The sequence below is a fragment of the Sinohyriopsis cumingii genome, chromosome 19, assembly GCF_028554795.1.
Source record: "Sinohyriopsis cumingii isolate HCF-2022 chromosome 19, ASM2855479v2, whole genome shotgun sequence".
NCBI lineage: Eukaryota > Metazoa > Mollusca > Bivalvia > Unionida > Unionidae > Sinohyriopsis > Sinohyriopsis cumingii.
The window spans coordinates 50,164,917-50,177,273 of record NC_142979.1 but is presented as its reverse complement, the minus strand read 5'-3'; the positions used below and the strand labels follow the sequence as shown (position 1 = coordinate 50,177,273).

The 12,357-nt window shown below is 37.4% G+C and overlaps 1 protein-coding gene across 1 annotated transcript; it reads left to right on the top strand.

Annotated features, from left to right (window-relative positions):
• The first annotated feature begins 7,188 nt into the window (after window positions 1-7,188).
• On the top strand, window positions 7,189-7,818 carry LOC149775685 (protein CFDP2-like). The gene has a single exon (XM_089943511.1). It carries the CDS (start codon window positions 7,189-7,191, stop codon window positions 7,816-7,818), a length of 630 nt encoding a protein of 209 aa, XP_089799637.1.
• The last annotated feature ends 4,539 nt before the right edge of the window (window positions 7,819-12,357 follow it).

The window sequence follows — 12,357 nt, the reverse complement described above, 5'->3', positions numbered from 1 at the left end:
TTTTGCTTGTTTTGTCTCTTACGCATGTGAGGGGAGAGGGGAATGGAAAAAAAGAAAGGATTCCGATGAAACTGTGTATCATTTTAATTTCATATAGAAACAGGGACTATTAATACTTTTTATGGTTATTTTCATATGTCATTTATGATTAATGAATGAGTAGAAATTCATCATTGATCTATAAGCCTGCAGTTGAAAGAATGTTTATGTATTCGTATTATTGCGCCATGGGCGGATAATAATTTGATATGCCAATAGAATTGGTATATCAATTATTTGCTTTATGCGAACACTTTAAATGCCATGTTAGTTTTAAAGTATGTGGCATATATATATATATATATATATATATATATATATATATATATATATATATATAAATACTATATATATATATATATATATATATATATATATATATATATATATATATATATATATATATATATATATATATATATATATATATATATCTGTATCTGATAATGTATACTGCTATAAAATTTAAATAGGAGCAGAATCAACCATTGAAAGGTAATTATAACGAGTGATTTTACACTTCCAAATATTTTCGAAAATGTACCAGCAGAAAGTGCTGCACATATTAGAATATTTTGAAAATTATAAGCATAACATAGCGAGTTTGTACAACCACAGAAAAAAAATGTCGTGACAAAGGTATGAAGTGCCAAGATCATAATCATCTTCTCACGGTCAAATACATGTACAAGTCTGCCGCCTGCAAACACAAAAAGCTAATATGGCGAGGTTAAGAAGACAAGGTAACAAAGGAAACATGCACTGCGCAGCAAGGATACAATTACTGCCAGTATTCCTTGACCTCGTACTGAGCAGAGCAATGAAGTAAATTTTGTAGTTTATAAAGGGTTAAAATTGCTTTTTAAATCAACGACAAATTTCAAATGTTTAACACTAAAACCAAAAATGTTCATTTTTACTCACCAACTTTGTGTTTCGATGTCCTAAAATGCTGTGTTTTATCCACACGATCATTCGAATAAATGCAAGAGTAAGCAAAGAAGTCGATTTTTGGGAATTTTAGAGATAATCATTGTCATTTAGACCACTATATTCATCCCTGTATAAAGTCCACAGTAAATCAAAAGTAGAGATGAAAGAAACTCTCCACGAGACCGGTTCTCGTATCTAAGAAAACCAAAGGTTAGAAATGAATCGAGTTACATTCCTTCACATATTTGCATTTCCGGTCGGTACATACTCATCAGTACGACTGTAGTGAGAAAGCACCCAACAGAATGATAATAATTTGCAAGATATTAGCAGCACGGAGAACAAAAAGTTTTATTTTCCAGTTTTATGTCGTTTTGCAATAAATATCATCATCATCGTCGTCGTCGTCATCGTCATCCTTCTTCTTCTTCTCATAACTTATTATTATTATTAATTCTATTAATTCTATTATTATTATTATTATTATTATTATTATTATCATTATTATTATTATTATTATTATTATTATTATTATTATTATTTGATCAATCAAATCAAAACAAGTTATAATATGATATTGCTGTTTATCATGATACTCTAGAATCGTTCTAGTCGAATGAAATTGCATTAATTCACTTTCTAATTATGATTTGAAATATGCTCTGATGGTCAGGCAGTCCTTGTTTAACACACCAACAACTTTTTATCTATCATGAACAAAGACTCTGAACTACTGAAAAGTACCGAGATAGTATCCAGTTTACCAGCGAAGTTAATCATTGCGCTGTTTAATTGGAAAATGGTGTTGTTGTAACTTCAGCCACCTGAAATTCTAAAACACATCGTGTATACTAACCAAATAGATCTAATCAGCAGCTCCGTGTATGTAATCAGGTTCTCACTAACTTCTCAAATAACTGGGAGCACCTGTTCCAAAGGTTCAGAATCAAAGTTCGATTTGTTGAAAGATAACTAACACACCTTCGTTTTCTGTAGCACAGACGTCTTTACATAACGCAACCGATACTGCCATATACAATCGTGTGGAAAGACCGGTCTTAATGCCTCTGGTGTTATGCGGTATTCACAGCAATAAAAAATCAAAACCCTTGCTGCATATATTTGGCTTTGTTTAACAGGGCCGGATTAAGGGCTTCTAGGGTCCTAACACTGAACATAGTGTGGTACCCCATCTCCTGAAAACATGTGAAACTAAAGAAAAACAATATTAAAAGCTGAAAAGGTAGAGAAATGCCATTGTTGCCATCGTTCCAAATCAAAATACTCTTTCTTACAAGCAGATCGAAATGGTCTTATATAATTCATTCAAGTTTATCATCAACAATTAATTTGAATTTTTTATGGTGCCTGTGTTGCGCTGATGCCCTAAGCACGTGCTTAGCGTGCTTAATGGGTAATCCGGCCCTGTTCTTTAGAGAACGACGACAATTGTTGCCTTTCTGTCATGATGCTATAGTAGATCCTTTCGATTAATTAGGTTTACTTCATAATGCCAGTTTCGTCAAGGGAGTTACTATTAAATATTATTAGATGCAAAGGAGCTATCGTTAATGATATGACATGTGTGAACTAGATATTATATATATGGTTACCAATTAATGTTATGACTAGGATGAGAGAATTGATGATCTATGAAAAAAATAATGTATTAGGATAATGTATTGGTTATTTTTTCTTGTTGACAACATTTGCTGTTTTTCAACAAATTAGAAAGTTCGCGATTATTTGATAACATTTGAAATCTACATTGCCCACGTGATCGTAAGAATGAGTGCTTGCAAAAATTATAGTTTTCTGTAAAGTACACTGTGCCGTCAGCTTTAAACTAAACATACCTATATGTCTTATTCAATGTGAAGAAAAATATCCAAGAAAGAGTATCGCCATGAATACATGGTGCTTTGTACTAGAAAAAAATTATGCTGTTCCTACAATAAAAGGACAGTAATATATATATATATATATATATATATATATATATATATATATATATATATATATATATATATATATATATATATATATATATATAATTATATACATTTTGGAATGCAAAGAAATAATCCTTTGTAATAATTGTATCTTTTCGTTGCCAGTGGAAGTAATTGTTATCATTTACATAAATACGAATTGTTATTTTTAGTTTCGTGTACAATTCTTTATTTGTAGGCTTTCCGATCATTCAAATGCTTTAAGACTGCGCGAAATAGATATCCTAAACTTGGAAAATACGCATCAGCTTAATGCTAACCGTTAGCGATTGTTCTTCAATCTATTTTTGCAGGAAGGCTTGCATTTGCAGGAGATGTATTTTGGAATTGATGTTTTATAACAAACTATTATCAGCTTTACCTAAATTGTGTTATGCATCGCAAGAAATAAAATATCGACGAAGGTAATGTTCAATAATCTTAATTAACACACGACTGTAGAATTTATTTGGCATTTGATTAAGCAAATATGTATTTTCCAAATAAACTTAGGTCTATTTGTACCAATAGATTAATGCGTATGAGATTAGAAATATACATATTAGCGGCTTATTTATCTGGTTGTTTTATTTTCGTGAGCAAATAATTGTATGAATTGAGGTAGATTATCTTAGGTAGTTCTACTCTTGAACAGGCTACATTTCGAAATTTTACCATATTAATGTACATTGTACTTCCGAAAAGGAAATAATCGGCGGTCCGTGTTAATGTTTCGAAACAAAAATAGGCGTGGGTGGCCCACTCTCTAATCAAGGATGGTATAAAGTGTCCAGTCTAGAAGCCTTTAGATGTTAGCAATACGTTCCACAAACATTGAGTAAGTACATGCACTAGAACATATAAATGATCAGTCTAAGAAGTCTAAACAATAAAGAAACGAGGACCTTTGACCGCTACTATCAACTCGGATTGTGCGCAGAAGCGTCTGCTATTGTCCAAAGTACATTTGTCAATACCAGCCGACCAGCTATTGGGAATAACGCACTTCAGAAAGCAAGAGAGCAATTTGCAATGATCTTAAAAAGTAATATTGTCTGCGTTAAATATAAGTGGCTTTTGGCTGTTTTTGCTAAATGCGCACTAGATGCTAATATACCGGTTGCTTCAAAGCAACTGAAATGGGAAGGTACCATACACAGACTGCCTCTTTTGCAGGAGTTGACTCTCAAAGCAGTTCAACCACTGTAGGAAAATGTTGCTGCTATATTTCGATAGTGTTTTCCGTATATGTGCAAAGATGAACTCTTCCATAAATCCAAATCGTTAGGGAATGTCTATGGAAATGACCAGGGGGATTGGTCCCTTTATGCCTATATCATCATTCCTGAATAAACTAAATTAAAGCCATTTTCCTAAGCAAGCTCATTCCGCTTTATATTGCCTGGAAATTTGGTTTTATCCCAGATTTGTTTACTCTTGCCAATAGGAAATGCATCATTACACTTTAAAAATTATTTTAAAAAAGACAAAAATAAACAGAAAAAGTGCTTCGTAAGCGAGATCGCATCTTGAACTTGAATTATGTAAGATTCTGAGGAACAGAAATAAAGTTTAAACGGAGACATTAGATTTGCAGTCGATTTTGTATAAATGCTTATTAATTACCTTTCAATATCACGGAAACACACTACACTTCGAGTCTATAAAGAACAATACAGTACTTATTCAAATTGCAAAAATTGCCATAAATATGCGTTTGGAGATGTACCATTTCGGAATTAGGATGAGATCGAATAAATATATTCATCACACACAAGTCACTCATCGTCATGTTTCTTGCAATGCATCTGATAAGTTCAAATGTGATTAGTTTTTAAATAACTCATTCAGCTATTATTATATAGACCTTTAAAAAAGTGTCATGGCACCGTTTACTCTGCTTTCCAATGCAATAGCCCCATTTTGAGAAATTATTTGACTAAGTACAGCGCAACAGAAAACATACAACGGATGTGACAATGTCTTACTTAGATTGAGTACAGACTGATGTGACAATGGCCAACTTAGATTAAGTACAGACAGATGTGACAATGGCCTAATTAGATTGAGTACAGACTGATGTGACAATGGCCAACTTAGATTGAGTACAGACTGATGTGACAATGGCCAACATAGATTAAGTACAGACTAATTTGACATTGGCCAACATAGATTGAGTACAGACTGATGTAACAATGTCCTACTTAGATTGAGTACAGACTGAGGTGACAATGGATTACCTAGATTGATGTACAGACTGATGTGACAATGTCATACTTAGATTAAGTACAGACTGATTTGACAATGGCCAACATAGATTGAGTACAGACTGATATGACAAAGGCCTACTTAGTTTGAGTTTAGACTAATGTGACAATGGCTTACTTAGATTGAGTACAGACTGAGGTGACAATGGCCTACTTAGATTAAGTATAGACTGATGTGACAATGGCCTACTTAGATTGAGTACAGACTGATGTGACAATGTCCTACTTAGATTGAGTACAGACTGATGTGACAATAACCTACTTAGATTGAGTAGAGACTGATGTGACAATAGCCTACTTATATTAGGTACAGACTGTTGTGACAATGTCCTACTCTGATTAAGTACAGACTGATGTGACAATGACCTATTTACTACCAGCAGAGATTGATGTGACAGTGTCCTATTTACAATAAGCACAACCTGATGGGCAATGTCCTATTTACAATGAGCTCAGGTTGATGTGACAATGTCCTGTTTACAAGAAGCATAGAATGATGTGACAATGTCCTATTTGCACGAAGCACAGATTGATGTGACAATATCCTATTTGCAAGAAGCACAGATTGATGTAATAATGTCATATTTGCAAGAAGCACAGATTGATGTAACAATGTCATATTTGCAATAAGCACAAATTGATGTAGCAATGTCCTATTTACAATAGGAACAGATGATGTCCAACTTACGTTTACTTTAGGCACATACTGCGGTGACAAGGACCTATTTGCAATAGGCACAGATTGATTGGATAATGTCCTATTTGCAATAAGCACAGATTCATGTGACAATGTCCCATTTGCAATAAGCATTTATTTATGTGACAATGTCCTATTTACAATAAGCACACATTTATGTGACAATGTCCTATTTACAATAGGCACAACTTGATGCGACAATGTCACATTTCGGTTTACTAATGGGTAAATATGGCAGTGACAATGACCTATTTACTATAGACACAGGTTAATGTCACAATGTCGTGGTCTTAGCAGTAGTCTTAATAGGACGTTTCCTCACGTTGCAACTGAGCGTGTTGCAAGCATTCTGAGAAGTGGTAGCTGCTGAGATGAGTTGAATAAAAATAATGTTGGACGACAATATAGCGTTGCGTACTGGACCACAAAAGAGAGCAGTTAGCGCATTACTGCTGCGCCTTCATTCCTACCAGGTTTTCTCTCCTCAGAAAATTCACTGTGCATTTCCGTGAAGAGATCTCAATATCGAATATGGAACCTTTATTATTATGCACTGGAAAAAGATATCTCTGTAGACAAGAAATACTGACGGGATGAAAGACTCTATGAACACATCTACGAATCATAAAGTGATTCCTTAGAATTTTACGTGCTATTCACTGAGAGGTATGAGACCAGCAGTACATTAAGAATACAAACGTATTTTTGTATATACAAGTCTTCAAATAATGGGATCTATAATTACACTAAAGGATTATAATAGCCAAGATAATTGTCAAAGCCATTGCTGTTGTCGAACCTAGAGTTAAACTGGGATAGATTCATGGACTCATAACGAAGTTGTACAGTTTGCAGAAGCTAACTGTATTATTTCACAAGTACATGAAAGTACCAGTACAATTTCTATGAATAATTAACGCATTATTAATGTGAATTCATTGCCCTAGCCGAGTATCACGTTACGTAAATTCGATTAAAACAAACTGTGCATTGTGCGATAACATAACGTTCACAAATAAACGCAATTCTGCAATACTGTAATGCTGTTCTTTACAGAAAGTCATTGAGAAATAATCATACATAGATGAGCCTGGAAAATAAAATCACGAGCTAATTAAAATGCGCCAAGATATTAAGTGGAGGATTGGGCGTGGGGCTAGCAACCCGACCCTGTAAACCCAACCTGCTATAAAAACGGAAACAGAATTAAAAACCAGAAACTGAAATCCTGAGTGAGTAAGGGTCTCCTTCTGGAAGACTTATGACGCTTTTTAGTGAAAGGCGCGAGCCCGAGCAAGCCATAAAGCAGACCACCCTTCTATCAAACAGGAGAATTAACATCGCAACATGGAATGTGAGGACAATGTATGAGGTAGGAAAAACAGCACAGGTAGCAGCAGAGTTGAAGAACTACAACCTATCCCTACTGGGTAGTAGCGAGACAAGATGGATTCAATCTGGACCAAGAAGACTGATGATAGGAAAGATGCTACTGTATTCAGGACATGAGGAATATGACGCGTCTCATACACAGTGGGTGGGGCTCACGCTTTCAAAGCAAGCATATATTGCACTGATAGGATGGGAACCACACGGGCCCAGAATCGTCACGGTAACGGTTAGAACCAAGAAGGAGAAAATAAAGATGAACATCATACAGTGCTACGCTCCAACAAATGACGGCGACCAGTTTTACAACAGACTACAGAACATAATAGAGAACTTCCCAGACAAAGTCATGAACATCCTCATGGGTGACTTCAATGCCAAAGCTGGGTCAGACAACACAGGGTGCGAACAAGCCATGGCGGTCCGCGTTCTGGGCGAGATTAACGAAAATGGAGAGAGATTCGCAGACCTTTGTGCACTGAACAACTTGTCATCGGGGTAGCATCTTTCTCTACAAGAGAATCCAAAAGAACACATGGATATCACCAGACCATGTGACAAAAAATCAGACTGACCACATCTGCATAGCCAAGAAGTTCAGAAGATCCCTACAAGATGTGAGGGCGAAGACGGGAGCAGATATGACATCTGACTACCACTTAGTTGTCGCAAGGCTAAAACTTAAGCTGAAGAAGAACTGGATGGGTATAAAAGAGAAGAAAACAAAGTATAACATCAGCCTGTTCAAAGATGCGAAAACTAAAGAAGATGAGAAAGACAATGAGAACAACAGATGGCAGAAAGTGAAGGAGGTAGTAAAATCAGCATGCCAATAAGTACTAAGCCCCTTGAAGCACCAGAAGAAAGAATGGATTTCAGCCGAAACATTGCGCGAAATCCAGGAGCGAAAACAGAATAAAGCAGCAGTAAATATCAGTAGGACAAGAACTATAATGGTAAAGGTACAAAAAGAGTACACTGATGCCCACAGAGAAGTGAAAAGAAACATCAAGATAGACAAGAGAAACTACTTTGAAGTACTGGCAGCAGAGGCAGAAGAAGCGGCCGGAAGTGGAAACATGCCAAAGTTGTACGACATCACTAGGAAGCTGTCCGGCAAGTACAGCAAAACAGAGAGACCCGTAAAGGACAAGCAGGGAAAGACCATAGCAAGTGCAAAACATCAAATGAATAAATGGGCAGAACATTTTTAAGAACTGTTGAATAGCTCAGCACCACTGAATCCACCTAGTTAACGCAGATTTCCTCATAAGCTGTGACAATCACACCAGAGAAGAGATTAGGAAAGCCATCACCCACCCGGCAAGACAGCTAGACCTGATGACATCTCAGCAGAAGCTCTCAGAGCAGACCTAGAGGGTTCAGTGGAAATGCTATACCTCATCTTTGAGAAGATCTGGGAGGAAGAAGAAATACCGACTGACTGGAAGGAGGGATACCTCATCAAGATCCCAAAGAGAGGCGACCTCAGCAATTGCTCTAACTACAGAGGAATCACAATCCTGTCAGTACCAGGAAAAATATTCAACCGGGTCCTCTTGAAGAGGATGAAGGATGTCATCGACCAACAGTTATGAGACGAGCAAGATTGCTTCCGTCAGAATAGATAATATACAGACCAAATAGCTACTCTTCGCATCATAGTCGAGCAATCGTTGGAGTGGAATTCTACATCAGCTTTGTCGATTATGAGAAAGCATTTGACAGCGTGGACCGAGAGACACTCTGGAAACTTCGTCGCCACTACGACATCCCATCCAAGCTGGTGAACCTGGTCAAGAACGCTAATAACGGAATGTCCTGCAGAGTCATTCATGCAGGACAGCACAAAGGCAGATTCCCAGTGCAGAGCGGCGTGAGGCAAGTCTGCTGGCTGTCGCCGTTTCTCTTCCTTTTCGCTATCGACTGGATTATGAAGACGTCTACCAATTTGCGGAGAAATGGTATCCAGTGGACATTGTGGAGTCAGCTTGAGAACCTCGACATTGTCGATGACCTAGCGCTTTTGTTCCTGTTCCACAGTCAGCAGCAAATGCAGGACAAGACCGACGTACTGGCAGCCACATCAGAACAGGTTGGCTTCAACATCCACAAAGACAAGACCAAGATCCTGAAGATCAATTATGTCAGTAACAACCCAGTCACACTGCAAGGAAGTCCCCTGGAAGAGGTGGAGTTCTTCACGTACCTGGGCAGCATTATCAGCCAGCAGGGTTGCACAGACGAAGGCGTCAAGGCAAGGATCGGAAAGGCGCGATCAGCTTTCATACAGCTCTAGAACATCTGGAGCTCCAAAGATATTTACTTGACTACTAAGATCAGACTGTTCAATTCCAATGTGAAATCAGTCCTACTGTATGGAGCAGAGACCTGGAGAACCACCAAGTCGACCGTAAAGAGAGTTCAGACCTTCATCAACAGCTGCATAAGAAGAATTCTCCAGATCCGCTGGCCAGACACCATCAGCAACGCCAACCTGTGGCAGAGAACCTCCTATCTTCAGGTAGAAGACGAGAGGAAGAAGAGAAGGTGGCGTTGGATAGGACATATCCTACGTAAGCCGGCAACCAACATTGCCAGACAGGCATTGAGTTGGAACCCTCAAGGCAAGCGGAGAAGGTGCCGAGCAAGAAACACCTGGCGACGTGACCTTGAGGTGGACATCACTAAGCTGGGGCACACCTGGAGTCAGCTCGAGTGGATGGCACATGACAGAAGTCTCTGACGACTTTTTGTGGGCGGCCTAAACCTCGGCAGGGGTTACAGGCAAAACTGAACTGAAGATATTTAGTCCTACATTATTAGAATGTTTTCTTTCAAATATGCATTTTTTTATACAAAACTAGACACGAACGTAATGCCCTAAGAATGTATGTAAGATTTTCTTCGACTGGAAGTTTAACCTACTCGGTTCCTTTAACATTTTATCGTCTACAATGTTCGTGAGTATTTAATCTTTTCTTGATCACGAATCTCACACCTTTAAAACTTAAAAACTATAAACAAGTTTGAATAATGTGAACTTTTGATTCTGATTATAAAAATACATTTAGCCTTCTTTTGGCACATTTTAGATTGTATGTGTGAAAATATATTCAAAAGAGCGAAATTACGATCATATATGTATCATTGCTAACGTGAAAAATGAAAAAAGAAAGCCATAATGATTTCTGGAATTGCAAATAAAGATGGTTGGAGAAAAATCGCCATGAAAGAATTTTATCTCAATAAAAAATAAACAAAACCCCACAGCACAGACTCCTTTCACTCTGACAATAAAATCTGTTATTTCCATCCATTTTAGTTATGTCATAGCAGTCTTGCAAAGAAGCGCGAAAACGTCGGGACTTATCTCTATTAAGTACATACAGATAACAATGCATAGTTTATACGTAAACCTATCAAATACAATTTGTCATATGTTTTCAGATTTGCATTTGTGGTGACAGGGCTACCGGAGCGTATTGGTATAAGAGTTAAGAGGGCCAATATAGAAACATATAAAGGTATCATATAAAAATGCCTCTGTTTCTTGTACCATTGCAGTAAAACAAGGAGAAAACAAATCAGTCGTTTTAAAAACTCTTCTTTTCAAGAACATGGTAAAGAAATGTGTATTTTGATGCAGAGCATAATTCATATTTATTTGAAGACATTATCCATTTAGCTTCTCTAACGGGGCTCTGAATTGCGCAGATGTTGCATGCTACTTTGTACCTCTACTGTTCCGGCATCTAATTGCCAGCTCTGATACGTTCAAAAGTGTGTGAACACCTATGCAACATCGGTAGTTTCCTCCGTGTTTACAGACTTCCAGCGTTTCAAAGATCACATAAGGCTGACATCCGTGCTGTCAAGTGCACGTCGTATAAGCTAGAGAAACCCGTTTTGCAACGGATATTAAAGATACAGTTTGAAATAGGGAACTGTTTAACTTTGGGTTGATGATATAACACCGTTTACTGGTCCAACGATATGTAGATTATACAGTAATGTGGCTAGCATCACTTACCTTTTAATAAGGATGAGATGTTCATTTAGTTCCGCAACAGTTAGTTTCATCGTTTTCTACTATTATCAAACCGACTTTTTACCTGGAATGTGCATGCATCATGTATTAATAGTGATGGTCTTTGATAACGGGCACGGTCGTTTCTTTTTCACAGGTTTCGTCACGTTGCGGTCATTTCGTCCTATAACGTTTGGTAACTAATAAACTTCGATAAATGTCAGACCTTACTGCATAGTACCACTGTAGGTATACATGATTGATATTTGTAAATTTTTACGAGTGATTCACAATATAAATTATACATTGCATTATTACAATTTCAGATCAATTGTGTATTGAAAGAGGTGAGAATGACCGAGTGACCTAAGGCGCCAGCCTGTACAGATCACTCATACATTTCACGCCGGTTCGACCAAATGGGCGTGTGAGAAAGATTGTATGTAACTTCCATTTTGTCTGTGGTTCTTCCAGAAGTTTGGGAAGGAACATTATAAAACAAAAAATTTAGTTTTATTAACAGAATCACATTGATACTTCTGATACAGGTATTTAGGCAGTTTACTTTGATGAAGTTGATCGCTTCAATCTATGTCCACGAACACCAGTCAGTGTGTGTGTGTGATTTGGATTTTTAACGTAGCTTTAACAATTTTTCAGTCATATCGCTGCAATGTCTGCAGTGTGGCAGTTTATTGTGATGTCTAGCACTGGGGCATCATGCCGCAGACATGTAGCATGATGTCCCACCCAGTCACATTATCCTGACAACAGGCCGACCAGTCCTAACACTAACCTCTTAATGATGAGCGCCAAGCGAGGCAGCTGTTAGTACCATTTTGTAAGTCTTTGGTATGACTCGGCCGGGGATCGAACCCACGACCTGCCGCATCCGAGGCAGACGCTCTAACGACTAGGCCACCGAGCAGTTGACCAGTCAATGATGTTCCACAGAATGGAGATAGGTAAGAAGTTGACTGTTTTGTTTAATTCTAAAATAGAATTCGAGGT